General features: G+C 44.3%; 4 protein-coding genes across 4 annotated transcripts; all 4 read left to right on the top strand.

The window, feature by feature from the left end:
* Window positions 1-533: 533 nt before the first annotated feature.
* Window positions 534-1553, top strand: LOC310662065 (olfactory receptor 2D2-like; the record flags this gene model as incomplete). The annotated part of the gene is made up of 1 exon (XM_083408829.1): window positions 534-1553. One exon carries the CDS (start codon window positions 534-536, stop codon window positions 1551-1553), a length of 1020 nt encoding a protein of 339 aa, XP_083264955.1.
* A 5516-nt stretch (window positions 1554-7069) lies between these two features.
* LOC310662090 (olfactory receptor 2G3-like) lies at window positions 7070-8020 on the top strand (the record flags this gene model as incomplete). The annotated part of the gene is made up of 1 exon (XM_083408860.1): window positions 7070-8020. The coding sequence occupies one exon, from the start codon at window positions 7070-7072 to the stop codon at window positions 8018-8020; it is 951 nt and encodes a 316-aa protein (XP_083264986.1).
* Window positions 8021-16676: 8656 nt separating this feature from the next.
* LOC310662436 (olfactory receptor 2J3-like) lies at window positions 16677-17751 on the top strand. Its single transcript, XM_083409353.1, has one exon. It carries the CDS (start codon window positions 16761-16763, stop codon window positions 17661-17663), a length of 903 nt encoding a protein of 300 aa, XP_083265479.1. The 5' UTR covers window positions 16677-16760; the 3' UTR covers window positions 17664-17751.
* Window positions 17752-22504: 4753 nt separating this feature from the next.
* On the top strand, window positions 22505-23449 carry LOC310662435 (putative olfactory receptor 2W6; the record flags this gene model as incomplete). Its single annotated transcript, XM_083409352.1, has 1 exon — window positions 22505-23449. One exon carries the CDS (start codon window positions 22505-22507, stop codon window positions 23447-23449), a length of 945 nt encoding a protein of 314 aa, XP_083265478.1.
* Window positions 23450-27697: the final 4248 nt, after the last annotated feature.

Consider the following 27697-nt stretch of genomic DNA (forward strand, 5'->3'; position numbering starts at 1 on the left):
CAACAAAAAACTAAAAAAACACCAATGTTTAGCTGTTAACTCTAATGTGAACTCATGATTTAGACTATGTTTATCATGGGTAGGCAAACTAAGGCCCGGGGGCCGGATCCGGCCCAATCACCTTTTAAATCCAGCCTGCGGATGGTCCGGGAATCAGCGTGTTTTTACATGAGTAGAATGTGTCCTTTTATTTAAAATGCATCACTGGGTTATTTGTGGGGCATAGGAGTTCATTCTCCCCCCGCAAAAAAATATAGTCCAGACCCCCCACAAGGTCTGAGGGACAGTGGACCAGCCCTCTGCTAAGAAGGTTTGCTGACCCCTGATATTTATAAACCAAGGTTTGGATGAATCTGGTTTAAGCATTGCATGTTAATTGGTTGACACAATTTTATTGCCTTGGAAGGTGACAAGCAGATGGAGCATGTGTCACCCAATTCATGCCTTGTAGGAAGTTTTGCATTTATTTGAAATGAGATAAGTAAGCACACACAGCGTTGGGTTGGTTGGTTTGGGGATTAACTGACATTGTGATGTGTAACACATGGCTTGCCTTAGACTCACTGTTGTCCTTTCTCTGCAGGGAAGAGGTTAGGATGGGGGGCGAGAACTTTACTTCGATCAAATATTTTGTATTGGTGGGACTGTCAAATGACCGAAGGACACAGATTCTACTCTTTGTGGTGGTCTTCATCATCTACTCCCTCACCATTATGGGGAACCTGGTGATCATCATCCTTGTCCGACTTGACTCTTCCCTCCACACACCCATGTATTTCTTCCTGACACACCTGTCAAGCCTGGAGATCTGCTTTGTCACCAGCACTTTGCCCCAGATGCTGGCTCACCTCCTGTCTGGAAATGGAGTTATTTCTTTCACCCACTGCACTCTCCAGATGTATATTTCGCTGTCCCTAGGTGGTACCGAATGCCTTCTTCTCAGTGCCATGGCCTATGACCGCTACTTGGCTATCTGCCACCCTCTATTATATGCTAGCATCATGGGCTGGGGGCGCCAAGTCCTGCTTACTTCTCTCTGTTGGGCAGGCGGCTTCCTCCTAGGTTCCATAAATGCAGGTAGCACCATTCGCCTCCCCTTCTGCGGCCCCAACCACATCAACCACTTCTTTTGTGAGCTCCCGATAGTGCTGAAGCTTTCATGTGCTGACACGCACCTCACGGAGGCTTTCATATTCGTGGCATCCGTACTACTGCTTATAATTCCTCTGACGATTATCCTTATATCCTATGGGCTTGTTCTCTCCTCAGTATTGCAAATGAAATCCACCAGTGGACTGCGCAAGGCCTTCTCCACATGTGGCTCCCACCTGATTGTGGTCACCTTGTTCTATAGCACTGTCATCTCTATGTACATGATTCCACGGTCGGGTTCAACTTCTGATCGTGACAAGAAAATTGCTGTCTTTTACATTGTGGTCACCCCTTTGCTTAATCCTATCATTTACACTCTGCGAAACAAGGATATCCATGGTGCAGCAGCCAAGGTGCTGAGAAGACTGGCCATTTTGCAAGAGTTGAGAGTTGCCTACTAGAATGAATAACGTGCAAATGTTGCGCAAACATTATGTATGTTGTAGCTGAAAACACTGCCAGCATTAAGATAAATTCAACAGTGTGCACAAGTTTTGATGGATGCAATAATGGAATACTGAATACTACTACTACTACTACTACAACAACTACTACTAATTTATTTATACCCCTCCCTCCCCAGCCAAGACCAGGCTCAGGGCGGCTAATACCCGATATAAAAACAAATTTATTGAAATACAACTTAAAAACAAGATTAAAATACAACATTAAAACATTAAAATTCAGCCTCATTTCAATGGAAACTCAAATCAAACACCTTTTTGGGGATGAAAACGTCAAATCTTCACCAAGGCTAACTATCCAGACTGGTCCTACATGGGCCAGAAAAAGCCAGGGAAGTCCCCAAATAGGAGTTCCATCACAGGAGGAGAAAGGAAAAAGGAAGAGGGGGAGGGAATGGTATCGTTTTTGTAAAATATGCAGGGATTTATGATATGTAAAATGAGCCATGAGAAAGGAAATCATTGACATAAGGATGTAAAATGAGTATTTTAAATTGTAAAACAGAAAGCTGAATAAAATTATATACAAAAAACCCAACATTTCATGTGTTGTTGGTTTGCATTGTCTTTTTTCCAATTTATTTTTAAATTAATTTTCCAAATTATTTAAATATTTTTTTAAAAAATCCTGTTCCAAACATATGACCATCATCTCCTCTCATAGCCACATCATTTCTTATTTAGAGTCCAGTTGACATCCTTCACTTGCCATTAAACCATTCTTCCAGCTGGCTACTTTTTTCACCTTACAGACAGCACCTCCGTTACATGTTATAAATAATGCTTTTCACGTGTGTAGTCCTTCATATACATTATTATCCTGGACCTGGTGTGCTGGGAGAGGTAATTGCTATCTTCCATTGTTCAGTTCTTTGCAGTCTTTTTCTGGATGGTACAAGGTCACATTCGATTCCTCCCGCTGTTTACAGTATGAGCTGCAGCTGTAAATAACTGACAGTGTGAATATCCAAACTCCACCATGAAAATTCCGCTCTGGAGTTCTTCCTCAGCACACAGTTAAAAACAAGATCTTTTCTCAAATTCAGCCTCTTTGCCAGATCTGTTCAGCAGCAGTTCATACTTTTTAAACAGTATTTCTCCAACAGCACTCCTAGTCCAGCCCAGGAATAATTTTAAATAAAGTCCATTCAGCCTCAGTCAAAGCTGGAGGGCATACTAAAGGTAAAGGTAAAGGTACCCCTGCCCGTACGGGCCAGTTGTGTCCGACTCTAGGGTTGTGCGCCCATCTCACTTAAGAGGCCGGGGGCACTTCCAGGTCACGTGGCCAGCGTGATGAAGCTGCTCTGGCGAGCCAGCACCAGCGCAGCACACGGAAACGCCGTTTACCTTCCCGCTATAAAGCAAGTAGATCTTGGGTGCAAGTAGATAAATAGGGACCGCTTACTAGCGGGAAGGTAAACAGCGTTTCCGTGTGCGGCTCTGGCTCACCAGAGCAGCGATGTCACGCTGGCCACGTGACCCGGAAGTGTCTCCAAACAGCGCTGGCCCCCGGCCTCTTTGAGTGAGATGGGCGCACAACCCTAGAGTCTGTCAAGACTGGCCCGTACGGGCAGGGGTACCTTTAGCTTTACCTTTATAAAGCGGTACCTATTTATCTACTTGCACTTAGGGGTGCTTACGAACTGCTAGGTGGGCAGGAGCTGGGACCAAACGACGGGAGCTCACCCTGCCGTGGGGATTCGAACCGCCGACCATGCGATCGGCAAGCCCTAGGCACTGAGGTTTTACCCACAGCGCCACCCACGTCGGAGGGCATACTAAAACCTTGTTAAATTCATTGTTGCGCATAAATCAAAAGCCTTCCCCCTCTTCTCTGAAATAAGAAACAGAAAAACAGGAGAGGACAGGAAAAAAGGAAGCCATCTGAAAACCATAAGAAAGCATAAAACACAAAGCACCTTGTCCTTCCCCTTCCTTTCCTATCTGTTGTAAGGATTCTCAAACTTCAAGGAAAACATTCAGATACCTTCAAGGAGCCAAGCCCAGTCCTTTCGACAGCTGACTGATTGCAGGCTATTTGCATATGTTGGTTCAGGAGCGCCTCTTGATTAATGCCAATTGTCCAAATTATGGAGCAACCAACCACAAATCATGCCAGAGACGGAAGCTCGTCCATGGGAGGGACACATTCCCAGGTCGTACCCGCTCTGCCTTTCAAGTTGTCAGACACAGGCTTGAGCGACGCAGTGGGCTGCAGTGAGCTCCCCAGACCCCACTCAGGCACCTGCAGGCCTACTTTACCAGCTCACAGGCTAATTTCCCAAGGCCTCCTCCTTCACTGGCCCTACTCTGCACCCTCCTATACTTCCTTTCCCAGACTGGAATGCATCCTTAAAGTGTGATGCAACATCCTCCTTGCTTTATATTGCTGTACACGACTCTGATATTTTGCAAGAAAGCTGCAAATAAGTCTTTTAAAATCAACACATAATATGGAATCCTGATATAGGGTTGTTTTCAAACCACATTTGCAGTTCTATACCTACTTTGTTCACCTCTGATGGTGGGTGCAGTATCATTTTCTACATTACCAGTGTTTTGGGTATGAATGCCAATACAGTGGTACCTCGGGTTACATACGCTTCAGGTTACAGACTCTGCTAACCCAGAAATATTACCTCAGGTTAAGAACTTTGCTTCAGGATGAGAACAGAAATCATGCTACATCGGCGCAGCAGCAGCAGGAGGCCCCATTAGCTAATGTGGTGCTTCAGGTTGAGAACAGTTTCAGGTTAAGAACGGACCTCTGGAATGAATTAAGTACTTAACCCGAGGTACCACTGTAATTATTTACGCAAAATGTTGCCTCCCATGAACATGAGGGAGCTATTGACCAGCTTGTGGAAAATCCAGCTCTTGCAGGAATCTGCATCTTTTTTGTGTGGAAGGGAAACTGGGGAGCGGGGGGGTAATAAACCCTAAAAGAACCTGACATGAAGAGACCATGCTCAGTTTTCACAGATTACTGAGTATTTGTTGGTGGCAGGAGAGAAAAGATATGGGGGAATGGAGTATTCTAGTAGAGCACATGGCATAACTAGGTTACTAGAATACTCCATTCCATTCATTTCATGGAAAATCTTTCCCTTGTGTCTTGTTAATCACTATGTCAAAAGTTTCAGGCCCAAGTGGCTGAAGGTAAAGGTAAAGAATTGTTAATGAGCTGAGGGGCCAGAGAGACAAAAGGAATTGGAGCAGATCCAGTGTGGGAGATTCACAGTCTTTATTAACTTAATGAATCACCATGCCTTTGAAAAATGGCAGGGAGAAATCATTCACCACTGCTGTCTCTGTTTTAAACCTGAGAAGAGTTAGGTAGTGGAATAAGCTAGGCTGTGATTAACCCTCATTTTGGAAGACTTTCCAAACTTGTTGGGGCAGCACCCAAGAAAAGCACTGACCATATTTGTATTCTTTCCCCCATAATTGATTAAGCTGTCTCAATCTCTTGCCTCAGGAGAAGCTGGATTTTTGCAGGGCGGGATGACTGATTGGCTAGTAAGCCACCTCATGTTCCCCACATTTCTCCACTTCCCCAAGACAATGTAAGTGTCCAAATGAGAGGTGGGGGGAATCTTTATCTCTAAAGTGCCCAATGAACATTTAGTCAGATAACCATAGCAAGCAGTTGTGTGCATAGAGAGAAGACTATTGGAAGTATATCAGAGAAGAGATGCAAGCAGCTGCCGTTCCAGAATCTGTGTTTCTGTAAAAGAGAGAAGGCAGGGAGAGGCAGATCTTACTCCAAAGCAGAGCCCTTTCACTGGCTCTCGTTCGTCTGCATGCAGCCCCAGCTGAGTAAGATTGTCTTCCATAAACACGGTTTTAACAATGAGTACGTAAGTGACTGTGGAGGCCAATTCTGGATCCATATGTCCTTCCACAGTGGGGACATTGGTTTCCGGGTGGGAGTTGATTACGGTGTGGATTTGCCAAGTGTGCCTTCCTCTTGGCATGTTTCTCCCTTACGTCCTGAGTTTGGGTGTCTTCAAAGCCCATTAACCACCATTCATTGGTTCTGTTTTAAAGGAGAGGTAGAACTGGGTGTCATCTGTAAAAGAGAGAAGGCAGAGAGAGAGAGGCAGATCTTACTCTAAAGCAAGAATTCTTTCACCAGTATTACAGTGAACTTCCTTGCCGTTTTTTTGCAGCCCTCAAGAGAAAACTATTCAGCTTTCATATGCCTTAAGAAAACACTGCTGCAAGAGAAATTTCTTAACAGCTGCTGGTGAACCCTGTGCAGCATACAAAGGTCAGATAATATTGAGTAATTTGTAAGTCAATTGGTGGTGGGGTGGGGAGGAAACCCCTAACGTTTGTGGCCACTATCCATTCTTGAAAAGTTACTCTGCTGTATGCAGAGAATTATATGTAGTTTTGGGTCTTTAGTTTCTTCTTTAAAGGGGTTCCTCTTTCTTTTTTCTTTCTTTTTCAAATTTCTCAAAGGTATCACTCTGAAATTCATTTATGCTGCAGCCATGAAGACTGGTCAGTTAGTTGGGTAGTTCTATTGTTTTATTTTTCCTCCCCCTTGGTTAGTCTTAATGTTGTTCTTGTAGAACTTATCTAAGAGGAGGTTGGGGACAAAAGTAGAATCGGTTGGTCTCCTATTCCTGGTTCCCCTGCCTTCTACCTTATTAGACCAAATCACCACTACTATGAATGAGGAACCATTTTCTTTCCACTCATACCCTTCCACATAGACCCTCAAAGAAAATAAAACTCTCATGTGTTTCTTTATCATCACCTTTGCACAGTTCTTTTCGTAAAAATATAAAATAAATAAATCCCAGGGCAGTTCTTGCAACCATATACCACAAAAAATAACGAAGGCACAGAACTAAAGTCAACGTATCAGCGGGGTGTTGATGTCACTAAACAAGATGGTGTCCCAGCACTATGATTCCTGTAACACAGGCACCCCTCAAACTCAGGCCTCCAGATATTTTGGGACTACAACTCCCATCATCCCTAGCTAACAGGACCAGTGGTCAGAGATGATGGGAATTGTAATCCCCAAACATCTGGAGGGCCGAGTTTGGGGATGCCTGCTCTAACATAAATAAGTAAATAAAACCATGAACATCAAGAAATATATACTTTTATATAAATTTATACAGCATTTATTGTAAGAAAACCCAAAGTGGTTTACCAAAAAAACACAACAATAAAATTATCTATACTTCAATAGATTGTTAAATAAAGAATAAACAAGCTGTTCTCCCAATCACAATGACTCAAAGACATGCAGTAGTGAAAGGAAATTTCAATTAATGGTACACTTGCTGTGATTTTTAAAAAAAATGAAATTGAGGCTCATGGTTGGTTCATGGTTTGACCCCAGTCTTGTAGGGCCCCAAACAAGGCTATACTTATGGTTTCTCAGATAATTTCTCTGGTCTCCCCTGTTGCCCTTTCTCTGCAGGAAGGAGATGAGGATGGGGGAAGAAAACGTCACTTTTGTGAAAGAGTTTATATTGGTGGGATTCTCCAGTGATCGAAGGACACAGATTCTTCTCTTTGTGGTAGTCCTCATCATATACTCCCTGACCATTCTGGGGAACCTGTTGATCATCTTGCTTGTGTGGGTTGAGTCTTCACTTCACATACCAATGTACTTCTTCTTGAGCAACTTAGCAGGCCTAGAGATCTGCTACGTCACCACCACCTTGCCCCAAACGATGGCAAGCCTCGTGTCTGGCAATGGAGCCATCTCCTTCACCCGTTGTATGGCACAGATGTACATCACATTGTCCCTTGGATCCTGTGAATGCCTTCTTCTAGGTGTAATGGCCTATGATCGCTACCTAGCTATCTGCCATCCTCTAATATATACTAGTGTCATGGGCTGGTGGCGACAATTTCTGCTTGCCTCAGTCACTTGGGTTGGTGGCTTCCTCCTTGGTTCTCTAATGGTTGGCAGTGCCACTTCTCTCTACTTCTGTGGCCCAAACCGTATTGACCACTTCATCTGTGAGATGGCAATGGTGATTAAACTTTCATGCACTGACACCTACATTACAGAGGCCGCCATCTTTGTGGCAGCTTCACTTGGGGTCATACTTCCTCTTTCAATTATCATGACCTCCTATGGGTTTGTTATCTCCTCAGTATTGAAAATGAGGTCAACTGCTGGATGGCGCAAGGCCTTCTCCACGTGTGGCTCCCATCTGATTGTGGTCACCTTGTTCTATGGCACTGTCATCTCTATGTACTTGATTCCCCGGTCGGGTTCAACTTCTGATCGTGACAAGAAAATTGCCATTTTCTACCTTGTAGTCACCCCTCTGCTCAACCCTATCATTTATACTCTTCGGAATAAGGATATCCATGATGCAATAGCCAAGGTGTTGCAAAGACTGGACATTAAGCAAAAGAGTTGATCATTGCCTACTAGTATAATATGGAAATGTTGCTTGAGCATCAGGTTTTGGCACAGGAGATACATATCTCCTGGGACATGGAGCTGTCTCTTTGTCAATGACCAGGAGCTGTTTCTGGAGCAGGAGCTTCTAAGAAAGTTGTAGAGCAAGTTTATGCCATTGATTTATTTATTTTATGCCCAATTTTTCCTCCAAAGAAGTCAAGGTAGCATAGATGGTTCTTTCATTCCCCATTCAGAACAACTCAGCGTCCTCTGCAGAGCACCATATTGTCTTCCCATGCCCTAAAGGACCAACCCAAGAAAACTCTAGACAGCATGGAACTCTTAGGCCAGGAAAAAGCAAGGAGAACAGAACAGCTTCTGTCCTCAGTGCCAGCTCCTCTACTTGCTAGTCCTTGCATGGGTCATTGTTCACAGCCAAATCTTGATAACGTCTCTCTTTTCTGGAGCCAACACTGCTGCTGAGGAGATCTGAGCACCAAATCCTCCTGGAAGGGAGACAGGGATGCTGGGAATTCCCACCAGATCCTCCTTCTGACTTCAATATTTTTCTCCCCACCCCCCACAACGAAAATAATTTTCTTTTTATTGGAACACCAAAGCCAAGGTACAGTAGCCAAGATAGAGGGCTGTTTTCAGATTTCATTTGCAATGCTATACCCACTCAGGGCTTACACACACTTCTGCATGTCCTATGCCTACAAAGCACAGGTTTGGAGAGTTATTAAGGCATGCTTTAATATCTTGTTTGTGACCCATCACATCCCAGGCCTGCAGAATTGCATTGCTGATGCCCTCTCTTGGTTCCTGATAGAGCTATTCTGGGAGCTGGAACCCAGTGGATTCTGTGCGTTCTGTGGAACTTTGGAATTTGACTTCCCAGTATGCCATCACTTCTGCCATAGTGGGTTTAGGGCACTAGGCGATCTTACCAGCAGCACCTGCAGAAATTCAAGGATTTTAGGGCCAAGCTATATCTTCCCTTCACAGTAGTGAAGTTAGCAATTGAATTTAGGTGTGTATCTTAAGTCTTGTCTCTTCAAAGGAGAGATGAGGTACAGACATTGCTCCCTTTTGGTACCAACTCAGTCTTCTCTTAAAAAAATAACCTCACGCTTGTATTCCCAGGTAATTAAATATATTTGCTTCAACTCTAAAATTGAATACACTTGATTATATTGCCTTATTTTTGTATTCCCTTGTCAGGTGATATATTCTGTATGTGACTGATTTCCCCCCTCTTCTATAACCCTGAACTATATTGGTTTAAGTAAAGAAATACATTGGCTAAAAATAAGAGACTGAGACTCTTCGCTAAACCCTAAATATTATGTGTGCGGATATGGAGGGTGACCATAGACACCCCCCCTCAACATGGTACATGATTCTGGGATAATCTAAGATGCTACATCAACCATTGAACCAAAGGTTTGATACATAAAAGGTCCTCTTAAAGTTTTACCTGGAAAAGGACAATATTAGTCACAGATGCCATGCCAGATAGGACATTGTGGAGCTTAAGAAAATAGTTTGACCCTCCCAAAGGGAGAATTTCAACTATAAGTGCTTGCATAGAAAGGGAATTTATAGAGAACAGAAATAGCTCAGAATATTAATAAAAGATTTGTTTTTGGAGAGCAGCACTGACAAGGAGAATGTCATATTTCTGAAGGCATCTGGGGAGATTGAGGGATGCGGGTGGAGCTGTGGTCTAAACCACTGAGTCTTGCCGATCAGAAGGTTGGCGGTTCGAATCCCTGCAATGGAGTGAGCTCCCATTGCTCAGTCCCAGCTCCTGCCAACCTAGCAGTTCGAAAGCACGGCAAAGTGCAAGTAGATAAATAGGTACCACTCCAGTGGGAAGGTAAATGGTGTTTCCATGCACTGCTCTAGTTTCACTTACTCATTCTAGCCACATGACCCGGAAAAACTGTTTGCGGACAAACGCCGGCTCCCTCGGCCTGTAAAGCAAGATGAGCGCTGCAACCCCAGAGTCATTCCTGACTGGACTTAACTGTCAGGGGTGCCTTTACCTTTAACTTTAGGGGGATTGGGTTGAAGGAGCATGCATACACAGTGGCAGAATCTACCTTCACAGCTGCTTTAGGAGGAAATCTGGACCCTCCTAAATTAGAATTGGGTGAATGCTAAGGCAGATCAGGTACTCATGCCATCCCTGTCTGGCACAAATGCTTGCAAGGCCGACAGGGAGTTAGAGCTGGCAGCAGCAACTCATAATGAACACGCTCCCACAATGGTTTTAAAAGAGGATTGGACAGATTCATAGAGGATAATGATATTGATGTCTGTATTACATCTCCATTGTCAGTCACTGTTCCTCTGGATACCAGCTGCTTGGGAATTGCAAGTGGGCACAGCATAATTGATAAATCTGGACTGGGCCTGGTCTGGTGTGCACCCATTCCAGTTCACCCCAGAGCCAAATCCGGATTGCAACCTGCAAACTAAAAATCTCTGAAAATGTCCCCTTTCTGAAATTCTGGAGACCAGTTGCTACTCAGCATAGGTGACCCTGAGCTAGTTGGACCAATAATCTGACTCAGTATAAGGCAACTTCCCAAGAGCATACCATGCACCCTAAATGCTAAGGAAAACATGAAACCCACAGAGACGAATTCAAATATGCTCAGTTTGCATACATTCAGATAACAGAATGTGAAATGTGCTTATTTGTTTTTATTACAATGCATACAATTCTGACTCAAAGCCAGCATAGAATTATTCTTCCATATCTGTGGTATGTTAAGAACATGAAGCCCCATGAGGTTCAGGAAATAAACACCTATTAATGACTGAAGAGAAGAAAGGCACCAAGGGAGTCCCTGTGGAGTAGCTGCACCGACCTCATTATCATAATGAATAGCAAGAAGGGAAAAAGAATGCAGAAAGTCATAGGGAGAATACAAATACTGGTGTGCTGTCCAATTTCTAATGTTGGGAATAGGCAGTTGAGCAAGCCAGGTTGTGTTGAACCCCACTTTGGTAGGCATTAAAACTAGGTCAGAGGATCATCAAGCATCTTGCCAGGTACTTGAAGAAGCATATCAGAAGGAGAGCAAGACTTTTTCTGTGGTCTATCTGTGGTCCATCTCCAGTTAAAGGATCCCAGTTCACAGGACAGAGAAGGACAACCACCTGGTGACCTGCGAACATACATATAACTTTTTCTTTAGGAAGGGAGGCAGGGAAAACATGCATTTTCCTGTTTGAGATGAATCTAGATGTTCATAGCACTGATTGTTTGGACCTTGTGTCAGCCCTAGACCAACCTGCCCCACTTGCTTAGAGCAGGGAGGCACAGCACTGATTGGCTGGGCCATGTGTTGATCAATTTCCCCCACAACCAATGTGATTTCAGAAAGGTTAGCAGAAGCAAACTGCAAGTAAACCACAAGGCATTAGACTACTGAGTGCCCTGCAACAGGCAATCTTTCCCAAGCAGCACAGAGCTGCCCCCCCCCTCAGCAGAAGCCCCTTTAGGAGAGATGCAGCAAGTTCCTCCTTGAGATTACTGACAATTCCTTTGATTGTTCAACGTCTCACGCTAAGACAGCTGACTGGAACCCCCTCAGCTATCATTTACAGTTGCACATACCAGTGACATGGATAACTATTTGGGGGTTGCTGAAAAACAACAAAGAGAAGAGCAGTGGTAAGATCATGTTCTTCAATTTGGAAATGGGATATTTGTGTGTGTGTGCGCGCGCACGTGTGTGTGTGTGTGAATGTAGCCTGTTTTCTTGTTTTAATGGATATTGTGAAGAAGGGCTACATACATACAATGGTGGTCTCCCTTAAAACATCTATTTTATCCCAGTAAACTATTCTCTCCAGGGGTGTCAACTGGAATAAAATATTGGGGAGGGGAGGTAAGCTCCACCTTTCATAATTCATCACATGACATGGTTTATAGAATAGAATAGAAATTTATTTGTCATTGTCCGTATATACACAGTATACACAACAACGAAAATCAAACACCCACCCAAAGACCGGCTTCACATACACATTTGCACGTACCTCCAACACTCTCATCCCATTCAGACATAATCTATAAAACATACATAATCCAGAATATAACATGACCTATTAAAAGCATAACATAACCTAAACCCTATCTCATTTCTTCCTACTCCCTACTTGCTATTTCTTACAACTGGCCCTGAGATCATTATTTAGTGCAATCAGAGCTCTTGGATAGAAACTATTCAGAAGGCGTGTGGTTCGTGTTTTCATTGTCCTATATCTTCTGCCCGAAGGCAACAGTTCAAAGAAGTTGTGAGCAGGATGGGTGGGATCTCTCAGGATATTGTGTGACTTCTTCAAAGTGCGAGACGTGAAGATCTCATCCAGGGTTGGTAGCTGGAGCCCTATAACATTCTGGGCAATTTTTGTTATTCCCAGAATACACATTATTATACACATTATTTGAATGGTAATGCCCATCAACTTAGGGCTTGTTGTTGTTTAGTCGTGTCTGACTCTTCCTGACCACATGGACCAGAGCTGGCCAGGCACTCCTGTCTTCCACTGCCTCCCGCAGTTTGGTCAGGCTCATGCTGGTAGCTTCGAGAACACTGCCCAACCATCTTGTCCTCTGTCGTCCCCTTCTCCTTGTGCCCTCCATCTTTCCCAACATCAGGGTCTTTTCCAGGGAGTCTTCTCTTCTCATGAGGTGGCCAAAGTATTGGAGCCTCAGCTTCACGATCTGTCCTTCCAGTGAGCACTCAGGGCTGATTTCCTTAAGAATACATGCGTTTGATCTTCTTGCAGTCCATGGGACTCTCAAAAGTCTCCTCCAGCACCATAATTCAAAAGCATCAATTCTTGGGCGATCAGCCTTCTTGATGGTCCAGCTCTCACTTCCATACATCACTACTGGGAAAACCATGGCTTTAACTATACGGACCTTTGTTGGCAAGGTGATGTCTCTGCTTTTTAAGATGCTGTCTAGGTTTGCCATCGCCTTTCTCCCAAGGAGCAGGCGTCTTTTAATTTCGTGACTGCTGTCACCATCTGCAGTGATCATGGAGCCCAAGAAAGTAAAATCTCTCACTGCCTCCATTTCTTCCCCTTCTATTTGCCAGGAGGTGATGGGACCAGTGGCCATGATCTTCGTTTTTTTGATGTTGAGCTTCAGACCATATTTTGCGCTCTCCTCTTTCACCCTCATTAAAAGGTTCTTTAATTCCCCCTCACTTTCTGCCATCAAGGTTGTGTCATCTGCATACCTGAGGTTGTTGATATTTCTTCTGGCTATCTTAATTCCGGCTTGGGATTCATCCAGTCCTGCCTTTCGCATGATGAATTCTGCATATAGTTAAACAAGCAGGGATACAATATACAGCCTTGCCATACTCCTTTCCCAATTTTGAACAAACCAGTTGTTCCATATCCAGTTCTAACTGTAGCTTCTTGTCCCACATAGAGATTTCTCAGGAGACAGATGAGGTGATCAGGCACCCCCATTTCTTTAAGAACTTGCCATAGTTTGCTGTGGTCGACACAGTCAAAGGCTTTTGCATAGTCAATGAAGCAGAAGTAGATGTCTTTCTGGAACTCTCTAGCTTTCTCCATAATCCAGCGCATGTTTGCAATTTGGTCTCTGGCTCCTCTGCCCCTTCGAAATCCAGCTTGCACTTCTGGGAGTTCTCGGTCCACATACTGCTTGTAGAATTTTAAGCATAACCTTGCTAGCGTGTGAAATGAGTGCAATTGTGTGGTAGTTGGAGCATTCTTTGGCACTGCCCTTGGGATTGGGATGTAGACTGATCTTCTCCAATCCTCTGGCCACTGCTGAGTTCTCCAAATTTGCTGGCATATTGAGTGTAGCACCTTGACAGCACCATCATTTAAAATTTTAAATAGTTCAGCTGGAATATCATCACTTCCACTGGCCTTGTTATTAGCAGTGCTTTCTAAGGCCCATTTGACTTCACTCTCCAGGATGTCTGGCTCAAGGTCAGCAACCACACTACCTGGGGTGTACGAGACATCCATATCTTTCTGGTATAATTCCTCTGTGTATTCGTGCCACCTCTTCTTGATGTCTTCTGCTTTTGTTAGGTCCTTCCCACTTTTGTCTTTTATTATGGTAATCTTTGTACGAAATGTTCCTTTCATATCTCCAATTTTCTTGAACAGATCTCTGGTTTTTCCCATTCTATTGTTTTCCTCTATTTCTTTGCATTGCTTGTTTAAGAAGGTCTTCTTGTCTCTCCTTGCTATTTTTTGGAAATCTGCATTCAATTTCCTGTATCTTTCACTATCTCCCTCACATTTTGCTTGCCTTCTCTCCCCCACTATTTGTAAGGCCAAGATGGACAGCCATTTTGCTTTCTTGCATTTCCTTTTCATTGGGATGGTTTTCGTTGCTGCCTCCTGTATAATGTTACGAGCCTCCATCCATAGTTCTTCAGGCACTCTGTCCACCAAATCTAAATCCTTAAACCTGTTCCTCACTTCCACTGTGTATTCATAAGGGATTTGACTTAGATTGTATCTTACCGGCCCAGTATTTTTTCCTACTTTCTTCAGTTTAAGCTTGAATTTTGCTATAAGAAGCTGATGATCTGAGCCACAGTCAGCTCCAGGTCTTGTTTTTGCTGACTGTATAGAGCTTCTCCATCTTTGGCTGCAGAGAATATAATCAATCTGATTTCGATGCTGCCCATCTGGTGATGTCCATGTGTAGAGTTGTCTCTTGTGTTGTTGGAAAAGAGTGTTTGTGATGACCAGCTTGTTCTCTTGACAGAACTCTATTAGCCTTTGCCCTGCTTCGTTTTGAATTCCAAGGCCAAACTTGCCAGTTGTTCCTTTTATCTCTTGTCTCCCTACTTTAGCATTCCAATCCCCTATAATGAGAAGAACATCCTTCTTTGGTGTCATTTCTATAAGGTGTTGTAAGTCTTCATAGAACTGGTCAATTTCAGTTTCTTCAGCACCAGTGGTTGGTGCATAAACTTGGATTACTGTGATGTTAAAAGGTCTGCCTTGGATTCGTATCGAGATCATTCTATCATTTTTGAGATTGCATCCCAGTACAGCTTTTGCCACTCTTTTGTTGACTATGAGGGCCACTCCATTTCTTTTACGGGATTCTTGCCCACAGTAGTAGATATGATGGTCATCCGAACTGAATTCGCCCATTCCCACCCATTTTAGTTCACTGATGCCCAAGAAGTCAATATTTATTCTTGCCATCTCATTTTTGACCACATCCAACTTACCAAGGTTCATGGTTCTTACATTCCAGGTTCCTATGCAATATTTTTCTTTACAGCATTGGACTTTCCTTTCACTTCCAGGCATATCCGCAACTGAGTGTCCTTTCGGCTTTGGCCCAGCCACTTCATCAGCTCTGGATCTACTTGTACTTGTCCTCCGCTCTTCCCCAGTAGCATGTTGGACGCCTTCCGACCTGAGGGGCTCATCTTCCAGCGTCATAACTTTTATATGCCTGTTGCCTTTGTCCATGGAGTTTTCTTGGCAGGGATACTGGAGTGGCTTGCAGGTTCCTGCTCCAGATGGATCACATTTGGTCAAAACTCTCCACTATGACCTGTCCATCTTGGGTGGCCCTGCACAGCATAGCTCATAGCTTCTCTGAGTCATTCAATCCCCTTCGCCACGGCAAGGCAGTGATCCATGAAGGGGCAACTTAGGGCAGGCATAGGCAAACTCGGCCCTCCAGATGTTTTGGGACTACAACTCCCATCATCCATAGCTAACAGGACCAGTGGTCAGGGATGATGGGAGTTGTAGTCCCAAAACATCTGAAGGACTGAGTTTGCCTATGACTGACTTAGTGGGTCCCAGTCCCCTCAAATATTTTATTGGGGGAGCTGAATGGGTCTCGGCCCCTAGGAGTTGGCTCCTATGATTTGTTTTTTAAATGAATTTATATACTACCCTATACCTGGAGGTCTCAGGGCAGTTCACAGAACTAAATCAAAATATAAAACCACAAAAACTCTGATGTGAAACCATGGTTTGAACTATATTTGCCAACTATGGACTGTATGACTCAATGATAAGCAGTGTATGTTACCTAGTAAAAAGGTAAAGGTACCCCTGCCCGTACGGGCCAGTCGTGTCCGACTTTAGGGTTGCGTGCTCATCTCACTCTAGAGGCCATGAGCTGGCGCTGTCCGAAGACACTTCCGGGTCACGTGGCCAGCGTGACGAAGCTTCAGCTGGTGAGCCAGCACCAGCGCAGTACACGGAAACGCCGTTTACCTTCCCGCTATAAAGTGGTCCCTATTTATCTACTTGCACTTAAGAGTGCTTTCGAACTGCTAGGTGGGCAGGAGCTGGGACCGAACGACGGGAGCTCACCCCGCCGCGGGGATTCGAACCGCCAACCATACGATCGGCAAGTCCTAGGCACTGAGGTTTTACCCACAGCACCACCCGCGTCTCTATGTTACCTAGTAGCCTTTCTTATTTGAAAGTAACACAAAAATGGGGTGAATATCTGTCTATTCATGCCCTGTGGGAAGGTTTTCATCTGTTTGGAATGAGACAATTGTGCACTTGCAGTCTTAGATTAGCTTGTTCTGGGATCAATCCGATATTGCGATGAGTGGAACACAGCTTGTTTGAGACATGCCCCGTTTCCTGAGCGTGCTGCTGCTCTTTCACTGTTTCCCTTTCTCTGCAGGGAAGAGGTCAGAATAGGTGATGAGAACTTGACCTCTATCAAATATTTTATATTGATGGGATTCACCAATGACCGAAGGACACAGATTCTACTCTTTGTGGTCATCTTCATCATCTACTCCCTCACCATTATGGGGAACCTGGTGATCATTATGCTTGTGTGGGCCGACTCTTCCCTCCACACACCCATGTACTTCTTCCTGACAAACCTTTCGGGCCTGGAGATCTGTTATGTCACCACCACGTTGCCCCAGATGCTGGCTCACCTCCTGTCTGGCAATGGTGCCATCTCCTTCACATGCTGTATGACACAGATGTACATCACATTGGCCTTGGATGGGACTGAATGTCTTCTTCTCAGTGCCATGGCCTATGACCGCTGCTTAGCTATCTGCCATCCTCTATTATATGTCAGTATCATGGGCTGGGGGCGTCAAGTCCTGCTTGCCTCGCTCTGTTGGGCAGGTGGCTTCCTCCTTGCTTCGATAAACGTGGGGAGCACTCTTGGCCTCCCCTTCTGCCATGCCAACCACATCAACCACTTTTTTTGTGAGCTGCCGGTGGTGCTGAAACTTTCATGTGCCAACACACACCTCACAGAGGCTTTCATATTCTTGGCATCAGTAGTATTGCTATTAATTCCTCTGACAATTATCCTTATATCCTATGGGCTTGTTCTCTCCTCAGTATTGCAAATGAGATCAACCACTGGACTGCACAAGGCCCTCTCCACATGTGGCTCCCACCTGATTGTGGTCACCTTGTTCTATAGCACCGTCATCTCTATGTACATGATTCCACGGTCGGGTTCAACTTCTGACCGTGACAAGAAAATTGCTGTCTTTTACATTGTGGTCACCCCTTTGCTTAATCCTATCATTTATACTCTGAGGAACAAGGATATTCATGGTGCAACAGCCAAGGCACTGAGAAGACTGGCCATTTTGAAAAAGAGTTGAGAGTTGCCTACTAGAATGAATAATGTGCAAATGTTGCTCAGACTTCATGATTTTTTGCATTGTCTGCTGGGTCATGAAGTTACTACTTTGTCCATGAGGAGGAGCTGCTTCTGGTTCACAAACAGGCAAGAGAGTTCTAAAACAAGTTTATATAACTTTTTTATTATATTTCTGTCCTGACTTTCCTCCAAAGAATACAAGGTGTTATATTGCATGATACAAGAATATTTAATGTTTTTGATATTATACAACAATAACATAACAAAATATATTTGGAAAGACCACAATAAAATAAGGTGGGGGGAGGGGAGGAAAAAAGAGGGAAAAGAAAAATACTGTTATCATTCGTTTTCCAATGAAGTTCAATAAATCGAGTGTAGCATGCAATCTCAAAGCCTCCCAGCAATGCATATGGATTTATATTTTCCTGCACCTTACTACCTCAATATACAATAATAATAATATTTTTTTCAACAAACTGATCATAATCCTGTCTGCCTTCCCTCACTTGAATCATATTGGTCAATTGGTCACATACTTTATTTAGCCAGTCGTCTCCTGTATCCAGCATTGAACATTTTTCTAGTTACAGGTGAATGTTGTGTGAGTTGCACTCATTAAGTAAAGAGGCATCTACCTGCCACCCATTAAAACTGAATCTTTGACACAGACTAGCAAAAGAGTTAACAAGCTGACTTCAGTGTTGTGGTTCAGTGGAGTGAAGTAGGGGAATCAGCAATGGAGGGAGATTTCAGGATGTGGCGGGGGGGACAGTAGGTAAGATGTTCCTAAGACTAAGTAGTACAGCAGAAGACTAGAGTACAGGATTGGTGACCCTCAAGCATGGGCGATGGATGAGGCCATCCAGGGAGCTATTGGTTTTCTTGAGGAAAACCCAGCTTTTGTGTGCTCAGACCCAGAGACCTCCCCCCTAAATAAATTCACGACGGTGGTGCAGCTGGGTGAGAACGATTTGCCGGAAGCTCCCGCTTGAGCCTGCGGACCCGCATGCAGGAGGACTTGGAAGAGTTGAAGGCAGTTCTTGCTGGACTCAAAACTTTTTGGTCGCAGTTGCTAAAGCGACATGTGGTGTGGTAGCCGATACCCAGCTGCCACCGAGAGGGCCAGGAGGTGCTTCCAGAGCACCATGGTCAAGAAGGTCAAGAAGGTTCTGGCCGTCACCCGGGCATTACCTTCTATGATGCGTCCCTTTACAGGCTTGATGGGGTTCATCTGTTTGTAATTGGGAATGATTTGTGGCTGCCTTCCGTGTCAGCGGGGTTAAGGGATTGGTTGCAGGTTTAAGTGGTTGGTGGCGAGTGCAGAGCTTGTGTGGCAGATAGGCTCCGGTTCAGGTGATAGAGATGGGAGAACGCTCTCACCATCCCTATGTGGAGGTTATTCTGATAAAGGAATCCAGGGACTTGATAGTTTGGTTAACCCTTGAGAGGGGGTTGTGCCTGTGCCTGTGTCCAGGGGGACATCTGGGTGGTGGAGATAGCCTGTTCCCGGCTTTCCGCTTATCCAGGCTTGAGCCACGCAGTGGGATGCAGTGAGCTCCCCAGACCCAACTCAGGCACCTGCAGGCCTACTATACCAGTTCACAGGCTAATTTCCCAAGGCCTCCTCCTTCATTGCCCCTACTCTGCACCCTCCTATACTTCCTTTCCCAGACTGGAATGCATCCTTAAAGTGTGATGCAACATCCTCCTTGCTTTATATTGCTGTACACTACTCTGATATTTTGCAAGAAAGCTGCAAATAAGTCTTTTAAAATCAACACATAATATGGAATCCTAATATAGGGTTGTTTTCAAACCACATTTGCAGTTCTATACCTACTTTGTTCACCTCTGATGGTGGGTGCAGTATCATTTTCTACATTACCAGTGTTTTGGGTATGAATGTCAATACAGTGGTACCTCGGGTTACATAGGCTTCAGGTTACATACGCTTCAGGTTACAGACTCCGCTAACCCAGAAATATTACCTCGGGTTAAGAACTTTGCTTCAGGATGAGAACAGAAATCATGCTACATCGGCGTGGCAGCAGCAGGAGGCCCCATTAGCTAATGTGGTGCTTCAGGTTGAGAACAGTTTCAGGTTAAGAACGGACCTCCAGAATGAATTAAGTACTTAACCCGAGGTACCACTGTAATTATTTATGCAAAATGTTGCCTCCCATGAACATGAGGGAGCTATTGACCAGCTTGTGGAAAATCCAGCTCTTGCAGGAATCTGCATCTTTTTTGTGTGGAAGGGAAACTGGGGGGGGGGGGGATATAAACCCTAAAAGAACCTGACATGGAGAGAGCATGCTCAGTTTTCACAGATTACTGAGTATTTGTTGGTGGCAGGAGAGAAAAGATATGGGGGAATGGAGTATTCTAGTAGAGCACATGGCATAGCTAGGTTACTAGAATACTCCATTCTATTCATTTCTTGGAAAATCTTTCCCTTGTGTCTTGTTAATCGCTATGTCAAAAGTTTCAGGCCCAAGTGGCTGAAGGTAAAGGTAAAGAATTGTTAATGAGCTGAGGGGCCAGAGAGACAAAAGGAATTGGAGCTGATCCAGTGTGGGAGATTCACAGTCTTTATTAACTTAATGAATCACCATGCCTTTGAAAAATGTCAAGGAGAAATCATTCACCACTGCTGTCTCTGTTTTAAACCTGAGAAGAGTTAGGTAGTGGAATAAGCTAGGCTGTGATTAACCCTCATTTTGGAAGACTTTCCAAACTTGTTGGGGCAGCACCCAAGAAAAGCACTGACCATATTTATATTCTTTCCCCCATAATTGATTAAGCTGTCTCAATCTCCTGCCTCAAGAGAAGCTGGATTTTTGCAGGGCTGGATGACTGATTGGCCAGGGCCTTGAGCTGGCTAGTAAGCCACCTCATGTTCCCCACATTTCTCCACTTCCCCAAGACAATGTAAGTGTCCAAATGAGAGGTGGGGGGAATCTTTATCTCTAAAGTGCCCAATGAACAATTAGTCAGATAACCATAGCAAGCAGTTGTGTGCATAGAGAGAAGACTATTGGAAGTATATCAGAGAAGAGATGCAAGCAGCTGCTGTTCCAGAATCTGTGTTTCTGTAAAAGAGAGAAGGCAGGGAGAGGCAGATCTTACTCCGAAGCAAGAGCCCTTTCACTGGCTCTCGTTCGTCTGCATGCAGCCCCAGCTGAGTAAGATTGTCTTCCATAAACACGATTTTAACAATGAGTACGTAAGTGACTGTGGAGGCCAATTCTGGATCCATATGTCCTTCCACAGTGGGGACATTGGTTTCTGGGTGGGAGTTGATTACGGTGTGGATTTGCCAAGTGTGCCTTCCTCTTGGCATGTTTCTCCCTTGCGTCCTGAGTTTGAGTGTCTTCAAAGCCCATTAACCCCCATTCATTGGTTCTGTTTTAAAGGAGAGGTAGAACTGGGTGTCGTCTGTAAAAGAGAGAAGGCAGAGAGAGGCAGATCTTACTCCAGAGCAAGAATTCTTTCACCAGTATTACAGTATTACAGTGAACTTCCTTGCCGTTTTTTTGCAGCCCTCAAGAGAAAACTATTCAGCTTTCATATGCCTTAAGAAAACACTGCTGCAAGAGAAATTTCTTAACAGCTGCTGGTGAACCCTGTGCAGCATGCAAAGGTCAGATAATATTGAGTAATTTGTAAGTCAATTGGTGGTGGGGTGGGGAGGAAACCCCTAATGTTTGTGGCCACTATCCATTCTTGAAAAGTTACTCTGCTGTATGCAGAGAATTATATGTAGTTTTGGGTCTTTAGTTTCTTCTTTAAAGGGGTTCCTCTTTCTTTTTTCTTTCTTTTTCAAATTTCTCAAAGGCATCACTCTGAAATTCATTTATGCTGCAGCCATGAAGACTGGTCAGTTAGTTGAGTATTTCTATTGTTTTATTTTTCCTCCCCCTTGGTTAGTCTTAATGTTGTTCTTGTAGAACTTATCTAAGAGGAGGTTGGGGACAAAACTAGAATCGTTTGGTCTCCTATTCCTGGTTTCCCTGTGCCTTCTACCTTATTAGACCAAATCACCACTACTATGAATGAGGAACCATTTTCTTTCCACTCATACCCTTCCACATAGCCCAAATAGACCCTCAAAGAAAATAAAACTCTCATGTGTTTCTTTATCATCACCTTTGCACAGTTCTTTTTGTAAAAATATGAAATAAATAAATCCCAGGGCAGTTCTTGCAACCATATACCACAAAAAATAACGAATGCACAGAACTAAAGTCAACGTATCAGCGGGGTGTTGATGTCACTAAATAAGATGGTGTCCCAGCACTATGATTCCTGTAACACAGGCACCCCTCAAACTCAGGCCTCCAGATATTTTGGGACTACAACTCCCATCATCCCTAGCTAACAGGACCAGTGGTCAGGGATGATGGGAATTGTAATCCCAAAACATCTGGAGGGCCGAGTTTGGGGATGCCTGCTCTAACATAAATAAGTAAATAAAACCATGAACATCAAGAAATATATACTTTTATATAAATTTATACAGCATTTATTGTAAGAAAACCCAAAGTGGTTTACCCCCCCCCAAAAAAACACACAATAAAATTATCTATACTTCAATAGATTGTTAAATAAAGAATAAACAAGCTGTTCTCCCAATCACAATGACTCAAAGACATGCAGTAGTGAAAGGAAATTTCAATTAATGGGACACTTGCTGTGATTTTTTAAAAAATGAAATTGAGGCTCATGGTTGGTTCATGGTTTGACCCCAGTCTTGTAGGGCCCCAAACAAGGCTATACTTATGGTTTCTCAGATAATTTCTCTGGTCTCCCCTGTTGCCCTTTCTCTGCAGGAAGGAGATGAGGATGGGGGAAGAAAACGTCACTGCTGTGAAAGAGTTTATATTGGTGGGATTCTCCAGTGATCGAAGGACACAGATTCTTCTCTTTGTGGTAGTCCTCATCATATACTCCCTGACCATTCTGGGGAACCTGTTGATCATCTTGCTTGTGTGGGTTGAGTCTTCACTTCACATACCAATGTACTTCTTCTTGAGCAACTTAGCAGGCCTAGAGATCTGCTATGTCACCACCACCTTGCCCCAAACGATGGCAAGCCTCGTGTCTGGCAATGGAGCCATCTCCTTCACCCGTTGTATGGCACAGATGTACATCACATTGTTCCTTGGATCCTGTGAATGCCTTCTTCTAGGTGTAATGGCCTATGATCGCTACCTAGCTATCTGCCATCCTCTAATATATACTAGTGTCATGGGCTGGTGGCGACAATTTCTGCTTGCCTCAGTCACTTGGGTTGGTGGCTTCCTCCTTGGTTCTCTAATGGGTGGCAGTGCCATTTCTCTCTACTTCTGTGGCCCAAACCGTATTGACCACTTCATCTGTGAGATGGCAATGGTGATTAAACTTTCATGCACTGACACCTACATTGCAGCGGCCGCCATCTTTGTGGCAGCTTCACTTGGGGTCATACTTCCTCTTTCAATTATCATGACCTCCTATGGGTTTGTTATCTCCTCAGTATTGAAAATGAGGTCAGCTGCTGGATGGCGCAAGGCCTTCTCCACGTGTGGCTCCCATCTGATTGTGGTCACCTTGTTCTATGGCACTGTCATCTCTATGTACGTGATTCCCCGGTCGGGTTCAACTTCTGATCGTGACAAGAAAATTGCCATTTTCTACCTTGTAGTCACCCCTCTGCTCAACCCTATCATTTATACTCTTCGGAACAAGGATATCCATGATGCAATAGCCAAGGTGTTGCAAAGAGTTAAGCAAAAGAGTTGATCATCGCCTACTAGTATAATATGGAAATGTTGTTTGAGCATCAGGTTTTGGCACAGGAGATACCTATCTCCTGGGACATGGAGCTGTCTCTTTGTCAATGACCAGGAGCTGTTTCTGGAGCAGGAGCTTCTAAGAAAGTTGTAGAGCAAGTTTATGCCATTGATTTATTTATTTTATGCCAAATTTTTCCTCCAAAGAAATAAAGGTAGCATAGATGGTTCTTTCATTCCCCATTCAGAACAACTCAGCGTCCTCTGCAGAGCACCATATTGTCTTCCCATGTCCTAAAGGACCAACCCAAGAAAACTCTAGACAGCATGGAACTCTTAGGCCAGGAAAAAGCAAGGAGAACAGAACAGCTTCTGTCCTCAGTGCCAGCTCCTCGACTTGCTAGTCCTTGCATGGGTCATTGTTCACAACCAAATCTTGATAACGTCTCTCTTTTCTGGAGCCAACACTGCTGCTGAGGAGATCCGAGCACCAAATCCTCCTGGAAGGGAGACAGGGATGCTGGGAATTCCCACCAGATCCTCCTTCTGACTTCAATATTTTTCTCCCCCGCCCAACGAAAATAATTTTCTTTTTATTGGAACACCAAAGCCAAGGTACAGTAGCCAAGATAGAGGGCTGTTTTCAGATTTCATTTGCAATGCTATACCCACTCAGGGCTTACACACACTTCTGCATGTCCTATGCCTACAAAGCACAGGTTTGGAGAGTTATTAAGGCATGCTTTAATATCTTGTTTGTGACCCATCACATCCCAGGCCTGCAGAATTGCATTGCTGATGCCCTCTCTTGGTTCCTGATGGAGCTATTCTGGGAGCTGGAACCCAGTGGATTCTGTGCGTTCTGTGGAACTTTGGAATTTGACTTCCCAGTATGCCATCACTTCTGCCATAGTGGGTTTAGGGCACCAGGCGATCTTACCAGCAGCACCTGCAGAAATTCAAGGATTTTAGGGCCAAGCTATATCTTCCCTTCACAGTAGTGAAGTTAGCAATTGAATTTAGGTGTGTATCTTAAGTCTTGTCTCTTCAAAGGAGAGATGAGGTATAGACATTGCTCTCTTTTGGTACCAACTCAGTCTTCTCTTTAAAAAATAACCTCACGCTTGTATTCCCAGGTAATTAAATATATTTGCTTCAACTCTACAATTGAATACACTTGATTATATTGCCTTATTTTTGTATTCCCTTGTCAGGTGATATATTCTGTATGTGACTGATTTCCCCCCTCTTCTATAACCCTGAAGTATATTGGCTTAAGTAAATAAATACATTGGCTAAAATAAGATACTGAGACTCTTCACTATACCCTCAATATTATGTGTGCTGATATGGAGGGTGACCATAGACACCCGCCCAAAAACATGGTACATGATTCTGGGATAATCTAAGATGCTACGTCAACCATTGAACCAAAGGTTTTGATACATAAAAGATCCTCTTAAAGTTTTACCTGGAAAAGGGCAATATTAGTCACAGATGCCATGCCAGATAGGACATTGTGGATGGAGCTTAAGAAAATAGTTTGACCCTCCCAAAGGGAGAATTTCAACTATAAGTGCTTGCATAGAAAGGGAATTTATAGAGAACAGAAATAGCTCAGAATATTATTATTATTAATAATAATAATAATATATTTTATTTATATCCCGCCCTCCCCAGCCGAAGCCACGCTCAGGGCGGCTAACAACAATAAAACAGTACAAAAGTACAGCACAAACAACACTCTAAAATCATTCATTATAAAATTAATTAATTCAAGCCACTGGCAACCGTTGGGCCAGAGCTCTGCGAAGATAACCGAGGGACGGAGTCAGGCTGTGCCCAGGCCAAAGGCCTGGTGGAACAGTTCTGTCTTGCAGGCCCTGCGGAAAGATGTCAAGTCCCGCAGGGCCCTGGTCTCTTGTGACAGAGTGTTCCACCAGATCGGAGCCACGGCCGAAAAAGCCCTGGCTCTAGTTGAGGCCAGCCTAACATCTCTGTGGCCTGGGACCTTCAAGATGTTTTTATTTGAAGACCGTAAGTTTCTCTGTGGGGCATACCAGGAGAGGCGGTCCCGTAAGTACGAGGGTCCTAGGCCGTATAGGGCTTTAAAGGTTAAAACCAGCACCTTAAACCTGATCCTATACTCCACCGGGAGCCAGTGCAGCTGGTATAGCACTGGGTGAATGTGATCTCGCAGCGAAGACCCCGTAAGGAGTCTTGCTGCAGCATTCTGCACCCGCTGGAGTTTCTGGGTCAGTCTCAAGGGCAGCCCCACGTAGAGCGAGTTACAATAATCCAGTCTGGAGGTGACCGTCGCGTGGATCACTGTGGCTAGGTCAGGGCGAGAGAGGTAAGGAGCCAACTGCTTAGCTTGGCGGAGATGGAAAAATGTTTTTGGAGAGCAGCACTGACAAGGAGAATGTCATATTTCTGAAGGCATCTGGGGAGATTGAGGGATGCGGGTGGAGCTGTGGTCTAAACCACTGAGGCTTGCCAATCAGAAGGTTGGTGGTTCGAATCCCCGCAATGGGGTGAGCTCCCGTTGCTTAGTCCCAGCTCCTGCCAACCTAGCAGTTTGAAAGCACATCAAAGTGCAAGTAGATAAATAGGTACCACTCCAGTGGGAAGGTAAATGGTGTTTCCATGCACTGCTCTAGTTTCACTTAGTCATTCTAGCCACATGACCCGGAAAAACTGTCTGCGGACAAACGCCAGCTCCCTCGGCCTGTAAAGCGAGATGAGCGCTGCAACCCCAGAGTCATTCATGACTGGACTTAACTGTCAGGGGTTACACAGTGGCAGAATCTACCTTCACAGATGCTTTAGGAGGAAATCTGGACCCTCCTAAATTAGAATTGGGTGAATGCGAAGGCAGATCAGGTACTCATGCCATCCCTGTCTGGCACAAATGCTTGCAAGGCCGACAGGGAGTTAGAGCTGGCAGCAGCAACTCATAATGGAACATGCTCCCACAATGGTTTTAAAGGCGGATTGGACAGATTCATAGAGGATAAGGATATCAATGTCTGTATTACATCTCCATTGTCAGAGTCACTGTTCCTCTGGATACCAGCTGCTTGGGAATTGCAAGTGGGCACAGCATAATTGATAAATCTGGACTGGGCCTGGTCTGGTGTGCACCCATTCCAGTTCACCCCAGAGCCAAATCCGGATGGCAACCTGCAAATTAAAAATCTCTGAAAATGTCCCCTTTCTGAAATTCTGGACAGCAGTTGCTACTCAGCATAGGTGACCCTGAGCTAGTTGGACCAATAATCTGACTCAGTATAAGGCAACTTCCCAAGAGCATACCATGCGCCCTAAATGCTAAGGAAAACATGAAACCCACAGAGACGAATTCAAATATGCTCAGTTTGCATACATTCAGATAACAGAATGTGAAATGTGCTTATTTGTTTTTATTACAATGCATACAATTCTGATTCAAAGCCAGCATAGAATTATTCTTCCATATCTGTGGTATGTTAAGAACATGAAGCCCCATGAGGTTCAGGAAATAAACACCTATTAATGACTGAAGAGAAGAAAGGCGCCAAGGGAGTCCCTGTGGAGTAGCTGCACCGACCTCATTATCATAATGAATAGCAAGCAAGGGGAAAAGAATGCAAAACTTCATAGGGAGAATACAAATACTGGTGTGCTGTCCAATTTCTAATGTTGGGAATAGGCAGTTGAGCAAGCCAGGTTGTGTTGAACCCCACTTTGGTAGGCATTAAAACTAGGTTGGAGGATCATCAAGCATCTGGCCAGGTACTTGAAGAAGCATATCAGCAGGAGAGCAAGACTTTTTCTGTGGTCTATCTGTGGTCCATCTCCAGTTAAAGGAACCCAGTTCACAGGACAGAGAAGGACAACCACCTGATGACCTGCGAACATACATATAACTTTTTCTTTAGGATGGGAGGCAAGGAAAACATGCATTTTCCTGTTTGAGATGAATCTAGATGTTCATAGCACTGATTGTTTGGACCTTGTGTCAGCCTTAGACCAACCTGCCCCACTTGCTTAGAGCAGGGAGGCACAGCACTGATTGGTTGGGCCATGTGTTGATCCATTTCCCCCCACAACCAATTTGATTTCAGAAAGGTTAGCAGAAGCAAACTGCAAGCAAACCACAAGGCATTAGACTACTGAGTGCCCTGCAACAGGCAATCTTTCCAAGCAGCACAGAGCTGCCCCCCCCCTCAGCAGAAGCCCCTTTAGGAGAGATGCAGCAAGTTCCTCCTTGAGATTA

This window comes from Podarcis tiliguerta (assembly GCF_965153285.1).
Source record: "Podarcis tiliguerta genome assembly, chromosome: 13".
In the NCBI taxonomy this organism is placed as follows: Eukaryota; Metazoa; Chordata; class Lepidosauria; order Squamata; family Lacertidae; genus Podarcis; species Podarcis tiliguerta.